Source organism: Amphimedon queenslandica, unplaced genomic scaffold, assembly GCF_000090795.2.
Source record: "Amphimedon queenslandica unplaced genomic scaffold, v1.1 AMPQUscaffold_13210, whole genome shotgun sequence".
NCBI lineage: Eukaryota > Metazoa > Porifera > Demospongiae > Haplosclerida > Niphatidae > Amphimedon > Amphimedon queenslandica.
In genome coordinates, this window is record NW_003546554.1 from 18,065 (window position 1) to 34,821 (window position 16,757).

At 40.7% G+C, this 16,757-nt stretch overlaps 3 protein-coding genes across 4 annotated transcripts in view; 2 read left to right on the forward strand and 1 right to left on the reverse strand.

Moving 5' to 3' along the window:
- Positions 1 to 98: 98 nt before the first annotated feature.
- Positions 99 to 10,158, reverse strand: LOC100634948 (collagen alpha-1(I) chain-like). Of its 2 annotated transcripts, XM_003388735.3 has the most exons (44): positions 10,016 to 10,158; positions 9,796 to 9,967; positions 9,602 to 9,665; positions 9,225 to 9,283; positions 9,125 to 9,172; positions 9,001 to 9,036; positions 8,882 to 8,935; positions 8,734 to 8,805; positions 8,333 to 8,470; positions 8,225 to 8,278; positions 8,104 to 8,157; positions 7,996 to 8,049; positions 7,729 to 7,827; positions 7,534 to 7,686; positions 7,120 to 7,416; positions 6,916 to 7,023; positions 6,736 to 6,843; positions 6,637 to 6,681; positions 6,488 to 6,541; positions 6,324 to 6,422; positions 6,146 to 6,253; positions 5,924 to 5,977; positions 5,795 to 5,848; positions 5,654 to 5,743; positions 5,538 to 5,591; positions 5,436 to 5,489; positions 5,254 to 5,361; positions 5,030 to 5,191; positions 4,760 to 4,975; positions 4,599 to 4,706; positions 4,433 to 4,540; positions 4,215 to 4,376; positions 3,742 to 3,849; positions 3,645 to 3,698; positions 3,535 to 3,588; positions 3,424 to 3,477; positions 3,122 to 3,301; positions 2,846 to 2,917; positions 2,685 to 2,759; positions 2,542 to 2,634; positions 2,020 to 2,139; positions 626 to 723; positions 477 to 564; positions 99 to 388 (listed from the first exon to the last, which is right to left on the reverse strand). In XM_003388735.3, exons 3-44 carry the CDS (start codon positions 9,663 to 9,665, stop codon positions 266 to 268), a joined length of 3,993 nt encoding a protein of 1,330 aa, XP_003388783.2. In that variant the 5' UTR covers positions 9,796 to 9,967; positions 10,016 to 10,158; the 3' UTR covers positions 99 to 265. The 2 variants fall into 2 exon arrangements, with proteins under 2 accessions (XP_003388783.2, XP_019855732.1); XM_020000173.1 differs by lacking the exons at positions 9,602 to 9,665; positions 9,796 to 9,967; positions 10,016 to 10,158 and adding an exon at positions 9,345 to 9,361.
- Positions 10,159 to 10,237: 79 nt separating this feature from the next.
- On the forward strand, positions 10,238 to 11,647 carry LOC100635073 (cell surface glycoprotein 1-like). The gene is made up of 2 exons (XM_003388736.3): positions 10,238 to 10,438; positions 10,495 to 11,647. Exons 1-2 carry the CDS (start codon positions 10,285 to 10,287, stop codon positions 11,559 to 11,561), a joined length of 1,221 nt encoding a protein of 406 aa, XP_003388784.1. The 5' UTR covers positions 10,238 to 10,284; the 3' UTR covers positions 11,562 to 11,647.
- A 188-nt stretch (positions 11,648 to 11,835) lies between these two features.
- Positions 11,836 to 16,757, forward strand: part of LOC100635197 (collagen alpha-1(I) chain-like) — an 8,851-nt gene continuing 3,929 nt past the window's right edge. The window contains exons 1-28 of the mRNA XM_020000168.1: positions 11,836 to 11,973; positions 12,053 to 12,101; positions 12,161 to 12,228; positions 12,318 to 12,411; positions 12,877 to 12,929; positions 12,993 to 13,037; positions 13,112 to 13,156; positions 13,209 to 13,292; positions 13,404 to 13,556; positions 13,620 to 13,826; positions 13,879 to 13,932; positions 13,989 to 14,087; positions 14,141 to 14,239; positions 14,296 to 14,439; positions 14,503 to 14,556; positions 14,702 to 14,809; positions 14,867 to 14,920; positions 14,971 to 15,024; positions 15,076 to 15,120; positions 15,260 to 15,313; positions 15,369 to 15,521; positions 15,569 to 15,730; positions 15,818 to 15,961; positions 16,011 to 16,118; positions 16,176 to 16,283; positions 16,334 to 16,387; positions 16,457 to 16,564; positions 16,625 to 16,754. Of these exons, the coding sequence (XP_019855727.1) occupies positions 12,056 to 12,101; positions 12,161 to 12,228; positions 12,318 to 12,411; positions 12,877 to 12,929; positions 12,993 to 13,037; positions 13,112 to 13,156; positions 13,209 to 13,292; positions 13,404 to 13,556; positions 13,620 to 13,826; positions 13,879 to 13,932; positions 13,989 to 14,087; positions 14,141 to 14,239; positions 14,296 to 14,439; positions 14,503 to 14,556; positions 14,702 to 14,809; positions 14,867 to 14,920; positions 14,971 to 15,024; positions 15,076 to 15,120; positions 15,260 to 15,313; positions 15,369 to 15,521; positions 15,569 to 15,730; positions 15,818 to 15,961; positions 16,011 to 16,118; positions 16,176 to 16,283; positions 16,334 to 16,387; positions 16,457 to 16,564; positions 16,625 to 16,754 (2,527 nt within the window). The 5' untranslated portion in view covers positions 11,836 to 11,973; positions 12,053 to 12,055. The remainder of the gene's footprint in view (positions 11,974 to 12,052; positions 12,102 to 12,160; positions 12,229 to 12,317; positions 12,412 to 12,876; positions 12,930 to 12,992; positions 13,038 to 13,111; positions 13,157 to 13,208; positions 13,293 to 13,403; positions 13,557 to 13,619; positions 13,827 to 13,878; positions 13,933 to 13,988; positions 14,088 to 14,140; positions 14,240 to 14,295; positions 14,440 to 14,502; positions 14,557 to 14,701; positions 14,810 to 14,866; positions 14,921 to 14,970; positions 15,025 to 15,075; positions 15,121 to 15,259; positions 15,314 to 15,368; positions 15,522 to 15,568; positions 15,731 to 15,817; positions 15,962 to 16,010; positions 16,119 to 16,175; positions 16,284 to 16,333; positions 16,388 to 16,456; positions 16,565 to 16,624; positions 16,755 to 16,757) is intronic.

Below are 16,757 nucleotides of genomic sequence, written 5' to 3' on the forward strand. Positions count from 1 at the left end.
CCACATGCAAGTTGATGCAATAAAGAGTACTTCCCTTGAGGCTTATATAAGCCCTTAAAAATCATAAACCTTAAACTCCAAGCCCAAATCAGAATAAATATCATAATTATCAAGAGCGTTTAAATTGAACAGGACAAAGTATAACAAACTCAAAAATTAATGTATGTCTATGAAAAACCTGATTACATTATTAATCATTATTTTGAATTATTATTATTATTATAAACAGAAAAAAAACGTTTCAATCCTTTACTCAGTTTTTTATTTAATAGAAACAGATGTCTTTGAAATAATAATCTTGATTATTGACATTGATTGAGTGAGTGAAAGGGAGCATTTGCTGGTTGACATTATCAGATACAAACTCTACTTCACGCAACATTGAGAACTACACAAGAGAAACAATCAGTAAATTGCAAGTGCATTGATATTATCGATACTGTCAAACATTGAAGATAAAGCAACTGCAAACTTACTGGACTACAGCCAGAGAGGGTGATCTTAAGGTCTTTCCTGTCTTTCAATGGAACTTCAATGGCAGTGTCACTATCATAAGGCTGGAGGCTAAAGAATAAAGAGAGAGAGAGAGAATTTAATTATAATCATGGAACTAAAGCTTCATTACTAGAATGGTCCCTTTGCTCCACAAGGCAATTGGATGGTCTGTGAAACGTGCGTATGTAACAAGTGTAGGTATCCCAATTGAGATGTTGATGTTTCATTCTGCAAAGGGAAATGACAGATATTATTAGTACCTCTGACTCATTCACTAAATATAGCATAAAAGATCTCCCTTGATGTATACATGGGGAGGGGGAGGAATGAGAGAGTACAAACAAAAATTACTACCACAGTACTGCCAAGTTAAATAAATTCCAATTGATTTTTAGATAACTATCATAACATAATGTCTTATTTGTCTTAAAACTCTACTAATGACAACAAAAATTTACTGCCTCAAATCAACTACATATACATGTACAGCATGAAGTACTACATCCCATCCTATCTATGATAATAGTCACACATTATTAAGTAAATGATATCACTCCTTGAATGTGCAAGATAAACACTACAATGATCGATGTCAGAGTGAAATTATCAAAAAACACGAGGCTCATGGCGACATCTTAACTGACTAAGCTGATCGATTGTTGTGTGGCCTAAGGCTTTATGATGCTATTAAAGCATCATTGCATTGTGTTTATATGAGATCATCAATCTATGTCGTGCAATTCATAAAAAAATCCATTCTTTGATCATTAGATCATTAACTACTATAATATTCATAGATTGTGATCTCACTACAATTACACATGTATTAATATTCATATGCATATGAAATAATAATAATAATAACTATAACTATCACTTAAGGCAGCTTGCTCATTTTTCTTTTTCTTAATGTACTATCTGTAGCATTGAAATTACTCATTTGTGTGGCCTGTCCTAAAATCTTAGTTATTTATTTGTACAAACACATTATGATTAATTTGCTCCACCACAAGAGAGAGAAAGAATTTAATTAGTGCTGCATATTAAAACAACACAAAAAACCCAGCATTCCATGGTACTAGAATACCACACAGCTGCACAATCTCAAAATATTATGACTATACATGGGAATCACAAAGACATGGATCAAGAACTACACACAGCAAAGAAATGGCATGCTGGGAATATATAATAAGGGAGTTACCAGGGGATTCTCCCATAGTTCATAGTCCATGCAGACACTATAAGGACGTCATTTATTATATCATCTTAGCTGGGATTGCATTATTCTAATCATTATTAATAAATACTGCTTATAAAGCAAGCTTTTACTAAAATCAAACACACAAATACATACATGTACATGTATGTATGTAAATTACTATAAATGAACACTCTGCAGTGCATCCGCATAAATTGCATTATCTTAAATTAGTCATAACATTATATGGTACATGGACACCCACATGTGATGGTAGACACACCAATAGTGCGCATGATAATTAATTATATCCAGTGACTTACGTTTACACACGTCCTGATGGTAGATGACTTGAACTCACAGAAGGACTTAAAAGAGTCTTTGGTTGATCCCATATTAGGATCAATGGTATACTCGCCATTACTGTACTCAGGATGTTGCATCTATTGTATAGAGAAAGAGAGGGAGTATGGATACAATACACATGTATTCATGTGTCATTGTCAAATAATGATATACGTGTACTAGAATGTAGACTAGGTAATTGTGCTCACACAGCCATAGTCACCCATCATCAGCATCATTAGGGGTAAACAAGGGGGAGAAAAAAAACTGTCCCTTGGAAAACACCTTTGCTGTTTACTTATCGTCAAATATCACTACCATTGTACAATCAGCATATACATGTATATGTACATGTACGTGGGTGTAGAGCTCTCTTTAACAGTATACACACATAAACATACAAATGCAATTAATAGTGCAGCATATGCATGCAATGTAGACTCGACTATCATGCATAAACAAACAAAAAAGTGCAAAGTGCAATGGAGTGTGTCCCTTACATTAAGGTCTTCACAGGTTCGTGGGAGCTTCTCGTTGATTCCCATCTTGTTCATTTCCTCCTCAATTGACTTCAACTCAACAAACAAAAATTGCTATAAAAATTTAAAAAATAAAAAAGAGATTGATGGTGAGTCAGTCTCACTTTCTTAAGCTGGCTGATGTCTTGCTTCTCATCAAACTTGCTGCGGTAGAATGCTGGTCCCTTGTATGGCTCACCCTATGATGATGATGATGATAATAATAATGATGATGATGATGATAATGATGATCAATTATTATTCATGACAATTTATTGTTCCTTACAGGTGCTCCTGCGGGTCCAGGTGGTCCGGCAGGTCCAACAGGTCCAACGCTACCATGTAGACCTTGTTCACCCTAAAAACAAAATCATTAATGTGCACTGTTTGTCATTATGACATTTTGTTTATCATTATGACAGTTTGTTTGTCATTATGACAGTATTCATTGTTTGTCATTATTACAAGTGTTACTTGTTGTCATTATGCGTAATGAGTGTGTAGGAGGATGTCATGAGTGAATGAGTACACAGTGTGTGTGGGTGCAGTTTGTTATCCTTACAGGTGATCCCTTCTCTCCTTGAGGACCAAATCCTCCTCTGTTTCCTCTATCTCCTTGTTCTCCTTTGGGTCCCTCTGGTCCCTGGGGTCCTTGTGGTCCAGTAGCACCTTGTGGTCCGGCTTGACCTGGTGCCCCAACTCCTCCCTGTAGACCAGGGTCTCCCTTGTGTCCTGGTAGACCCTATCATTATCATAAAAAGAATTATCACTATACATGTACATGTATGTATAGGGACTACCCTAACCCACACAACCATAATCAGGTAATGGAATTAGGATATTGAATTACTAAATGACACTTACTCTATCTCCTTGATCTCCTTTGTCTCCTGGTACACCCTTAGGCCCTTGATCACCCTATGAGTATTAGTATTAACATTATCAATCATACACTGTAATTCTATTTTGTCTTACTCTGGCACCAGGAGCTCCAGGGCCACCAGCTGGGCCAGGATCACCTTGAGCGCCCTATTAATAATAAAACAAGTATTAACGAGTTAATAATTAATTAATGATTAGCTTACAGCTGGTCCTTCCTTTCCAGGATCGCCAGGCCGTCCATCAGTGCCAGGTGGTCCCTAAAAACAAGAATAATAACAGGAGGGAAGGATTGGCTCTTACTCTCTTCCCATCTTCTCCTGGTAGTCCAGTGTATCCCTGGGGTCCTTTCTGTCCGGGCTCTCCTTGAGCACCAGGTGAACCTGTGGGTCCATCAGGTCCTTGACCGCCCTAATAGAAATAATTATAATAATAACAAATTTATCATAAATCTCATGTACATTGTGACATTAAGGTATTTGGTCAAATTTCACCAAAAATGGCTAGGAGAGAATTTTCTATTTTTATAATTTTCTCTGATGCATATACATGTTCTTATAGGTTGTGTAGCAAGCTTGAGCTGATTCCAATCAAAATGGGATCCTTTAAAATTTTTAAAGTTTTAAAAGTTGTTCCAAAAGCATGTGTACACTGTACATGTGCATGTCTATTGTAGTACTTGTCAGTATATGAAGCATGCTTTTTAGCTAACTTAGGCTACTTAGCATGCTTTGTGGGAAACTCTGTTCTACAAGTACAAGGTACATACTACTTACACGATCGCCATTGGCTCCTTTAGGTCCAGCTGGTCCCCTTTCTCCTTTGGGTCCTTTGTCACCTTTAGGTCCCTTAGCTCCATTCTCACCCATGAATCCTTTAGCACCAATCAAACCAGGGTATCCTACCTCACCCTTAGCACCAGGCCTTCCTGGAATGCCCTATTACAACAGACAATAAATAATCCATCTGATGTTGTCAATAGTGTATGTATTACAGATTTTCCTTGAGCTCCCTTGCTACCCTGAGGTCCAGGTACTCCAGCCTCTCCTGGCTCACCAGGTGCTCCGGCACGACCTTTCTCTCCATCAGCACCAGCTTTACCCTAATACATGTAGTATAACAATAAGTATATGTACAGTGTATATAATAATGATGTTTACGGTTGGGCCAGCATCTCCTTGTTTTCCTTGTTCCCCACGGGATCCAGCAGGTCCTCTTGGACCTTTAGGTCCTGCTTGTCCAGGAACACCACGTGCACCTTTAGAACCCTGGAAGAAAGAAGAGGCATAAATGATATAGAAATGGTTCATTAATTGCTAACAGCTGGTCCAGGTAGACCTTGAGGTCCCTTAGGGCCAGTAGGTCCTGTCTTTCCTGGTAGACCAGGTACTCCAGCAGCGCCAGATGCTCCAGCTGGTCCTTGAGATCCTTGTGAGCTAGGTAGGCCGGGTTTACCAGGAGCACCTGATGGACCACGTGAACCTTGGGATCCAGTGGGTCCCTTCTTTCCTCTCTCTCCAGCAGCACCAGTGTCACCCTATAGTAACGAATAACATATAAATCACATTACATACATCTATATCCTTCATACAGGTCTTCCAGCTGGTCCAGGTCCTCCAGCTACACCCTGTGGTCCAACAGTTCCCTTATCTCCAGTAGCACCAGCACCACCGGCTGGTCCCTGGGGACCAGGCCCGCCAGTGGCTCCTTGAAAACCATTAGGTCCAGGATTACCTGCAGCTCCTAAAGGACCCTACAAAAGAGAGAGAAAATTAGCCATCAAACATTAACAATTTGTTGTTTTTCTTGTCTCACAGCTCTTCCAGGTGCTCCATCAGGTCCCTGCTGTCCAACGTCACCCTGTACTCCTTGGAATCCTGGTCTACCTTGAGGTCCCTTCTTTCCACGACCACCGGGTCCTCCCTAAACAAATAAGCAACAATAAATAAATGACAATAACAACAACAAAAATTTAAAATATGCATAGAGTAACATACCCTAGCTCCAGCTGGTCCAGGACTGCCAGTCTTTCCTTGTAAGCCACGCTCGCCCTAAAACAAACAAATAAAATAAATAATTCTAATATTTGGCATTCCTACATGAGCTCCAGTGGTACCAGGGAGACCAACACCTCCCTGGGGACCTTGTTTACCCTAATAAAGGAGAGAGAGAGAGGTGCCATTATAATTACCGCTATACATGTACATGTACATACAGGTTGACCAGGTTCACCAGCAGCTCCGATTTGCCCAGTCTCACCGGCTCTACCCTTTGCTCCGGTGGCACCTTTAGCTCCAGTTGGTCCCTATCAATAAATAAATTTTAAATTAATAATTTGAAACGTTAGATTCCTTACAGCTCCACCCCTTGCTCCCTTAGTGCCTTGGTCACCAGCAGGTCCGTGTACACCCTAACAATTGATGATAATATTATCACATAGTAACAATAGTGTCAATAAGACATTAATCATAATGTGCTAACTCACAGAGGCACCAGTTGCTCCTTGATCTCCAGCTTTGCCAGTAACACCAGGAACACCCTATATAAACAAACAAACAAACAAACAAACAAATAAATAAATAATCCAATGAGCAGATTCAGCACAGTGCTCTGATTCAGCATGTATACGCATATGCATAATTGCACATGTAGTATCAGCAAAAGATTGAGATAACAGGATGTACATGTACATGTACATGACACTGACCTTGTCTCCTTTGTTTCCAGGGTCACCAGCTGATCCAGTCTCTCCTGGTTGTCCTGGAGGACCAGCAGCACCTGGTTGACCATCAGCTCCTCTTGATCCTTTTTGTCCCTATTGACATGTAATTAAATGTATTATGAATGTGAACAATGATAAGATGAGATTCAGTATATTAACATACAGGTGCTCCAGTGTCTCCAACAGGTCCTGCAGGTCCATGAGGACCAGGTATACCACTAGGTCCAGGTGGTCCTTGTATACCATCAGTTCCATCAGGTCCCTATATAAAGAGTGAATCAATATTCGTGGGAGAGAGGGAACTAGTGGTTATAGTCATAGACTTACGTTTACACCTGGTTGGCCACGGTCACCTCGTGCTCCTTTAGCTCCCCTGGCACCCTAAAATAATGAGAACAAGATTAGTGATGTATAAATACCACCCATTGCTATTAGTATGTGTATCCCGTATGTGTGTATAATAAACTAAAACTTACTGGTCTGCCTGGAACACCAGCACCACCAGGTACACCATCATATCCCTAGATATGCATATAAAGTAAAATAAAGTTCCATGTACATATACGTGTACTTACAGGAAGGCCAGGAATACCCTGTGCTCCTTTCTCTCCCTTCTCTCCTGGCTCTCCTTTATCACCATCTTTACCATTTTCTCCAGGTACTCCTCCATGGCCAGGTGGTCCCTAGATAATGTACATGTACATGTAGTAAATACCAACTCTCTCTCTCTCTCTCTCTCTTTCTTTCTTCATTACCTTAGCACCACGTGGACCAGCTGGGCCAGCATTTCCTTGTTTTCCATCTTCACCTTGGTCTCCAGGGGCACCATTAGCTCCTCTGAAACCTTTCTCTCCTCTTTCTCCCTACAATAACAAAGAAGAAAGGAGCAATCAATAATAGTATGATAACGAATAATAAGAACAAAGAAGAAGAAGAAGAAGAAGGAGTATGTATATTACAGCTTTTCCTTGAGGGCCAGTGTTTCCTTTGTCACCATCAGCTCCATTATTTCCCTTGCGACCAGGCTGTCCACGTGGTCCAGTGTCACCAGGTTCTCCAGTCTGTCCTCTTATTCCAGCTAGTCCAGTACGACCGGGTGATCCCATTGATCCTTTAGCACCGGCAGGTCCAGGTGGTCCTGTTGCACCATTCTGTCCTGGTGTTCCAGGGGAACCAGGTGAACCCGGGGATCCATCAGAACCGGGTGGTCCTTGGTTCCCAGCTGGTCCTCTTTTACCAGGTGCACCAGGAGGTCCCTATTATTATCATTATTATTATTATTATTATTATTATTATTATTATTATTATTATTATTATTATTATTATTATTATTAATAATAATAATAATATAATAGTGTCATTTCATGTCTTACAGTTGGTCCATTGGGTCCTTGAGGTCCTTGTGGTCCAGGGGCTCCAGGTGCTCCTTGTTGTCCAGGGAATCCATCAGGTCCTGGTGGTCCTGCTGGTCCATCGGCTCCTGTTTCACCATCCCCTCCCTTAGCTCCTACATCTCCATCAGGACCCTATGCACCAGTTCATGTCAGTATAAGATATCATGGACTCACTCTTGGTCCCTCTGGTCCAATGTTGCCAACTTCTCCTGGTGGTCCATTTGGCCCTTGGTCACCAGGCTCACCAGCAGCACCATCAGCTCCTCTATTTCCCTATATAAATTATCAGGCGATTATACAAAAATATAGAATGAGAAGTTGCATAAATTTTCAATTGAAAGGAAATATTCGCAATTCTAAATCTAACATGCTTCATTGCTATACAAAATTTCTTGACATGCACCCAATTTAAAGTACACTTATTATTAATGATGTCATTACCTTAGCCCCTTGTAATCCAGGGAATCCAGGGATGCCAGGTAGACCAATTTGTCCCTAATGACACAGTCAATAGATACACAGTATGATAAAGGCATGTGTGGGTCTTACAGTCGGTCCAGGGTCACCAGGATATCCATTGGGTCCACTGGCACCAATTACACCCTAAAAATAAATAAATAAATAAAATAAATAAATAAATAAATAAATAAATAAATAAATAATAACAAACCTCCTTTCCTACTTCACCTTGATCACCAGCTGGTCCTTTCTCACCATCCATTCCCTACAAGAATCAAACATCATTATTAATATGATAAATCATCAAACAGTGCATTACCCTGTGTCCTCTTGTTCCCTTGGGTCCAATGTGACCAGGAGGTCCAGGTACTCCTTTACGACCAGGTACACCAGACTGTCCACGGTCACCACGGTCACCAACAATTGGAATGATGATTGGTCCTTTTATGCCTTGCTCCTACAAAACACATAATAAGTATAGATACATGTACATGTGAATGACATACAATGTACATGTAGTATGATACCCATAATTCAACATGTTTTCAGAGCATAAGGACGTTCACATAATATTTTTCAAAGCATTAATGGTACACATGTAACTGTAGTTCAAAAAATTATTATTAAAACGTTGGATATGCATAATTAAGGACAAACTAGCAAATTTTAAGCAGCAATCTAAAGCCTCAACCATACTACATAAACATAATGGAATCTTACAGGTGGTGGAATGAAAGCAGGTGCACCAGGATCTCCAGGGGGTCCAATTGGTCCTGGAACACCAGGGTCACCCTATGTAAGATAGAAAATACCAAGTGTCAACAGTAATACTATAAACAGCAAAAAAAAACAACTTTATTATTCTTACAGGTGGTCCAGTAGCACCATCTGATCCAGCAGATCCATCAAGCCCATCAAATCCCTATCAGTAATAATTATTGATAAATCAATCAATTAATAATAACTATTATTAATAGTGTCACTTACATCAGAACCACGTGAACCAGGAGGTCCAGGGGGACCCTAATTAATAAAAAATATATTACAATAATTTTACTAGTATATGCATTTATTTGTGTAATTAGTTAGGTGATGTGTGTGCATTAATTACAGGGACGGGAGCTAAATTTGGTCCAGGGGGTCCTGGAGGTCCAGGGTCCTATAGATAAATTAGAGTCAATGCATTATGAGAGTAAGGGAGGAGGGCTTACTCCAAATGGGTCTGTGTCTGTAACTCCGTCCTGTCTCTTTGTGAATGGAGCTGCACCATCTGAAAGACACAACAGGTTATTACAATAGTACCAGTTGCCATAGCTACACTATTTACATACAGTGGGCAGTCAATAAAAATGTTTAGACTTCAAAATCAATAGGCCATTGTTGTCTAACGCAACAATGAAAGAAAGGGGCTTATTGTAATCGCCATCTTGAATAATAGTTGAATTTGACAAATTTGTATTTTGTAAGCTCACGTCACGTGACTATAATCAACACCCACGCACAAATTATAATGCTGCTAACCCATTGTGAAACAATGCCAACAACAGTTCTCTCAGAATTATTAATGATAATAATAATGCAAACTCACATGCTAAGGTGCAAAGTGAGACACCAATTAATGCTAGAATAAGAGCCTGAGCTGCCATGATCATCTGCAAAAGAATTAATAAGATCTATCATATTAAATATAATGTTACAAAATGCTAAGTTGCTAAGTTGACATGCACTGTACAATCAGCAATAAAAATGCAAGATAATAACTGCATACAGTGCAGGACTTACCTAACTCCTGTAGCTATGGAAGTAACTGAATGGAGGAATATCACGGCTTAGAGGCAGCCGGTCCTTAGAGTGTAGGCTTAGTTGCAAGGACTTACGACTTGAAGACGTATTCCTTGACAAGATCTACAGCTGTGACAAAGTCCAACTGCAGAGAGGCCCAACCAGCAGAGTACTGGAACAATCTGCTAAAGGGGGTTGGTTATATTAAAGTGTGACTTACAGAGTCTGGGTTATCCATTCACTGGATCACAATGCCCGGAAGAATCCTCTAAAAGACAAAGACTTAGCAGAGAATAATGAATAGGATTGTTGTCTAATGCAGCATGAAGACAACACAGCCCGAGTGTTGCATAAACCGAGAAGCACGTAAAGTCAAAACACATTCGCGCCAATTCGCGGCAATTTGCAGGATAAGATGCCGGAATAGTTCCATTTAGAAGGCGTGGCTGGTTGCCTAGGAAACGCAAACACACCTTAACTTTAAAGAAAATGTCTGTGTCTTATGCTGCTGCAAAGATACGTATCCCGGCTGGATTTGAGCACATATTGGAGGGACTGGTAAGAGAAGTGTTAAGAGAACAGCCAGAAGATGTCATAGCCTTTTCTGCTGAATATTTCAACAAAAAGATTCTGCTAAGGAAAGGCATGTTGAATTTGATCTTTCATTAAAAAATATGAATTTTATGTACATGTATATAGGAGGATATGCAGAAGAATCAAAAAGTGCTGGACAACAAATTGAAGAAGCAAAGAATGTGCATGTGAAAGAGGAGCCTGCAGTAGAAGTGGAAGAAAAGCACGATCCTACTGCAGAACTAGAGGAGGAGAAAAAAAATGATGAAAGTGTCCCTCCACAAGAAGGGGATGAGACACAAGCAACAAAAGATGAGCAAGAAGAAGAAGGGGAAAAGGAGGTCGAACAAGAAACAGCACCTCATGAAAGTTCAGAAGCATCACAAGAACCAGCAGTGATAACACAGGAGGGTGATGCATCTCACGAACCCTCTCAAAATGAAGGAGAGTCTAATCAAGAGGAACCACAAATGGATATAGAACCACAGACAACTGAAGAGTCTCAAGCAACTGAAGATCAAAAACCATCAGAAGAACCTCAGTCATCAGAAGAACCTCAGCCATCAGAAGAACCTCAAGAACCCCAGCCATCCGAAGAACCCCAGCCATCCGAAGAACCCCAGCCATCCGAAGAACCCCAGCCATCCGAAGAACCACAGCCATCCGAAGAACCACAGCCATCTGAAGAACCTCAAGCAACTGAAGAACCTGAAGTACCTCAGCCGTCTGAAGAACCTCAAGCAACTGAGGAACCGCAGCCATCTGAGGAACCTCAAGCAACCGAAGAACCCCAAGCAACTGAAGAGTCTCAGCCATCTGAAGAGCCTCAAGCAACCAAAGAGCCCCAAGCAACTGAAGACTCACAGCAGTCTGAAGAACCTCAAGCAACTGAAGCATCAGAAGAGCCGCCACCAGAAACTGAAGAACCTCAAGCAACTGAAGAACCTCAAGCGACTGAAGAACCTCAAGCGACTGAAGAACCTCAAGCGACTGAAGAACCTCAAGCGACTGAAGAACCTCAAGCGACTGAAGAACCTCAAGCAACTGAAGAACCTCAAGCAACTGAAGAACCTCAAGCGACTGAAGAACCTCAGCCAACTGAAGAAACCCAGCCGTCTGAAGAACAAAAGCAAGAAACCACAGCTGAGGAACCTAGCGGTGCATCTGAGGACTCTAAACCAGAAGAATCATAATCAGTTTGCATGAACATTATTAATGTGAATTCATTTTGAATAATTATAGTTACTTTTTAGTACACACCTTCCTTGCATCCTCAAAAGTAATATTGAAATGTACGCCCACACATAATTAAAATGTGATACAAGAAAGTTTGTTGTGCTTCCTAAAGTCAATGCAAAGATGTGACTATTTTGACAATGGCTGTTTGGTCTATCCTTCCATTACAACAGGGGCTTTTGTTCACAATAATGAAGAGTAGGCCTTTGTTCTCTGTAAAGACTGGTGACAGTTATAATCAATGTTACTCATCAATTTGGGCCAGTCCACTTATTGGCAGCTGCAGGTATCACTTGCAGTGCAGTCCTACAGAAACAACCGCTTTACTTTGCCTTCACTGTGAGGTAGAGAGGCGATCATACAAGTCAAGTACGTTTAGCCTATCACCTCATCAATGTCAGCCATCTTTGGATTGCCAAAATGAATCCGCTTTTTGTTTTCATTTTAGAAAATGAAGTACATTTTGTACAGTGCAGTCTGCCTTGCCATAGTTGCAGGTAAGAAAAAATATTCTACAGAAGCATGCTACTTATTACTTGTCATTGTTTCGCTGCAGTTGTCAATGCACAATACTTCTGCTTCAATTCAGTCGGAGGCAATCCTTGTGGGAGATACATAGGATCAGTAAGTCATAATGTTAAAAGAATTATTACATTTTTGTAATGTACATGTACATGCATAATAATAATCCTATATTATTATTACTTGTGCAGTTTGGAGATAAGAGAGAATGCTGTGTTGGACAAAGAGCTGGTGGTTATACACCACACGGCAGTGAGGAATGTACATCTTGTGATAACTTCTTAAGTGAGTACTAGGGACTGCATGGGGTACTGTAATATAGTATAGTAATAAGAAAATAATAAATAATAATGATAATAATAGTAATAATATCCTACATGTATTAGACAGTTTGACATATTGTGATACAGTATTGTACATGTACAATGTACATGTAATACAGTGGGGTGATTTTGAAGCTATTTTTTTTTAAAGAAAGCCATGGGTCCATGCTTTTTAAAAATTGAAGTCAAAATCGGCTCAAACTTTCTACATAGCATAAAGACATCAATGTGTATCAAAAATTGTAATAAAAAAGGGGGTGATTTTGAAGCCATTTTTTGGAAAAACCATGGGCTATAGTCCGTGCTTTTTTGCCAAAGTTTAAAAATGTAAAACTTGCATAATCGAAATTGGGCTAACTATACAATATCTTCACATGTAATGATTTATGTATTTCAAATTATTTATCATGTGCTACTTCCTTTTTAGATCCATTTGCCCCACGTGGCCCTGATGGACCTCCTGGTAGAGTTACTGGCCCAGTAAGACTGAGAGCAGCTCCATTATACTCTCTTTAACTTGCTTTTCTCTTTTATAATAATTAGTTAATTCCTGGTGCACCTGGACTTCCTGGACCACCTGGAAATAATGTGAGTTAATATTAATATTAATTAATTACATTTCATTTAAAAACTGCTGTATTAATTGATTATTTATTTGTTAGGGTGAAGATGGTGAAGATGCAGCTGATGGTCAACCCGGAAACCCCGTATGAGAGAGAGAATGTTTATTAGGTGTTTAAAATAATACTTGCTTATTAGGGTGGCCCCGGAGAACCTGGTGCCCCAGGTCCACACGGACCACCTGGACCACCCGGCAGAGTTGGATTCCCCAAAGGACCCAAGGTATAGTACATACTCGTATAATGTTGTGATTATTGTAAAGATTTAAAACAGAATTAGGTGTTTCAGGTTTTAATTGTATTGATTTATTGTTTTTTTTTTCTTAATTTTTAGGGAGCCATTGGTTTCCCCGGCTATGCTGGTCAACCAGGAATGAAAGGAGAGAAAGGTCCCCAAGGAATTAAGGGAATACCTGGCACCCCTGGACCTAATGGACACCCTGGATTGAAGGGACCACCTGGACCACCTGGACCCCATGGACCACCTGTAAGGGAATAAATATAAGGAACAATAAATAACGCCATCATACTATTATTATTATTAATTAAGGGTTCACCTGGTGCTACTGGAAACCTTGGAGCTCCTGGAGCCCCTGGAGCTAAGGGACCAACTGGTGTACCAGGGCAATCTGGAGCACCCGGTGCAACTGGAGATCCTGGTGACCAAGGTCGTCCTGGATCCCGTGGTGCTGTTGGCGTAGCTGGTAATCCTGGAGCTGATGGACCTACTGGCCCTCCTGGCCCACCTGGACCACCTGTTAGCTCTCTGTGCTGTGTATATCTGGTTAAATTATTATTTTAATTTTTAGGGATTTCCTGGATTCCCTGGTGAGGCTGGCCATCAAGGAGACAAAGGAGCTCCCGTGAGTTCGCACCTTTTAATTTTAACTTTAGATTTTATGTATTATACTGTATGTAGGGAGGACCTGGTGCTACTGGCAATCAAGGTGAACAAGGACCACAGGGAGCTAGAGGACCAGCTGGAAACATAGGTCCACCTGGTGCCCAAGGACCTCCTGTGAGCAAAAAATATCATCTTGTTTATAATTAATAATAAATAATTAACGATAGGGAGCACCTGGCGATCAAGGAAGTCCTGGTAGACAAGGACCAGCTGGTGCCCCAGGACGTGATGGTAACCCTGGAGAGAGAGGAACTGATGGTGCCCCTGTGAGTCTATTATAATCACTAACTATATTCAATTATTATCAACATGACCTTCACAGGGTGAAAATGGTGCTCCTGGACCTAAAGGACCAACTGGAATCAAGGGAGACGTAGGAAAGAGAGGAAACTCTGGAGCACCTGGTAAAACAGGTTATGCCGGACGTAAGGGAGACACTGGAGCAATGGGATTCCCTGGAGAGACTGTAAAATAAATAAATAATAATAATAATTATTATTATTATTATTGTTGTTGTTGTTGTTGTTAGGGTCATGCTGGTCAACGTGGTCAAAAGGGACAGAAAGGACCTCAAGGTGAAAAGGTAAGATGTGTGGTAGTGTAGTATATGTATTAATGTAAACATCTAAAATTATATTAAATTATTATTAATAAGTATTATTACTTTTAATTGAGTAAAAATTAAGTATAATTTTGACCTCAAAGTGAGTGAATTTTATCCTTTACAGGGAGCTCAAGGAGAAAATGGTGATCCTGGACAAGCTGGAGCTAAGGGACCAATCGGTCGTAATGGCGTACCTGGTGAGCAGGGACCTGCTGGAGCATCTGGAGACACTGTAAGATATGCATGTACACGTACGTGTACAGTATCATCATTATTGTACATACAATAGGGATCTGTAGGAGAACCTGGAGCCAACGGAAAGCCTGGTAGCCCTGGATCAGCTGTAAGTATTGCCTTACTTTAGACCACGTATTGATTGTATTGTTATTATAGGGAGATGCTGGTGGTACTGGTGATCTTGGCGATCCTGGCCCGAGAGGACCATCTGTATGTTGTATTTTAAAATGACAATAAAACTAAATTGTCACTTCAATGTAGGGTAATCCTGGATCTGATGCATCACCTGGCTTCCCTGGAAGAAGAGTAAGTTATTATAATTATTATTGTTATTGTTATTATTATTATTATTATGTTATTATATTATTATTGTTAATTTTATTTATTATTATTATTATTATTATTATTATTATTATTATTATTATTATTATTATTATTATTGTAGGGACCACCTGGTCTACCCGGAGAGCCTGGAAGCCCTGGTATTGATGGACACCCTGTGAGTCAATTAGCTTGTACTGATACTCTATATATACATGTGTGTACTTATCCAGGGAAGACCTGGTAATCAAGGACCACTCGGCCCAGCCGGTGTTAAGGGACCACCTGGATCACCTGGCGCTCAAGGACACCCTGGACCAATAGGAGAGACTGGACCCACTGGTGATGATGGAGCAGATGGAGCTGATGGAGACCCAGGCAATCCTGTAAGATAATTGAATAATAATAATAGTATTACTAATAATTACTTTAGGGACCAGCTGGTAACAAAGGACCCCAAGGACAGCATGGAGAGCAGGGTGATCCTGGTGATAAGGGATCGACCGGACCACCAGGACAAGCTGGACCTAAAGGACCCAAAGGCTCAAGTGGACCTGCTGGCCCTCGTGGAGCTAAGGGAGACGTTGGAGCTCAAGTAATTTACACAATCTTACGCAAAAAAATATTGATAATTTTATTTTATAGCGTGAAGTTTGTAGTAATGATTATTTATTGTGTTTAGGGAGCCCAAGGAGCTCGTGGAGATCAGGGACAGAAGGGAGAGCGTGGTGCCCCAGGGAAAAATGGACCTCAAGGAGGACCTGGTCAACCAGGAGCAGCTGGACCAGCTGGTAATCAAGGTGCCAAAGGACAGAGAGGAGGACCTGTCAGTTTAACTTATTATGGAAATACTTTAGTGAGTCCTCATTCCTCAGGGAAGACAAGGAGAGCAAGGAGAAATTGGAAGACCTGGACCTTCTGGACCAAGAGGCTATCCTGGAGAGAAAGGAACGGGTGGTGATCCTGGTGCACCTGGAGCTGATGTAATTTTTAAATAATATAAAGTATTGTGTGTGTGACTCATTATGGTTTAATGATAGGGTGAGCGTGGACCAAACGGTCCAGTCGGCCGTCCTGGTAAGCCTGGCTCTAAAGGAGGACAAGGAGCAGTCGGTGCACCTGGTCGTGACGGAGAAACTGGAGCACAGGTTAGTGACCCAGATTATAGTTTAGTTTTTTAAGATCATTATTATCCTAGGGACCTGCTGGACCAGCTGGGCCTGTTGGATCTACTGGATCAAGAGGAGCAAGAGTAAGTACATTTACAGCAAAATTATGAATACTATTTCATTTATTTTTACTTTTTATTTAATTTTGTTAGGGAGACGCTGGTGCACCTGGTAACCCAGGATCAGCTGGTGCTGTTGGAGCCCCAGGCAACACTGGACCTCAAGGAGAGAAAGGAGAATCTGGAGATCGTGGCGCTCCTGTAAGATGGCCGTTTCTCGAATCAACATGTTCATGAACATCATTTGTGATTATTTTGTAGGGTCCCCAAGGTGCAGCTGGTAGCCCCGGTACTCCCGGAACACCTGGACCAAAGGGACAGAAAGGAAAACGTGGAGATCCTGGAGCACATGGTCGACCTGGACCAGCTGTAAGAAAGGATTGGGTATCATGTA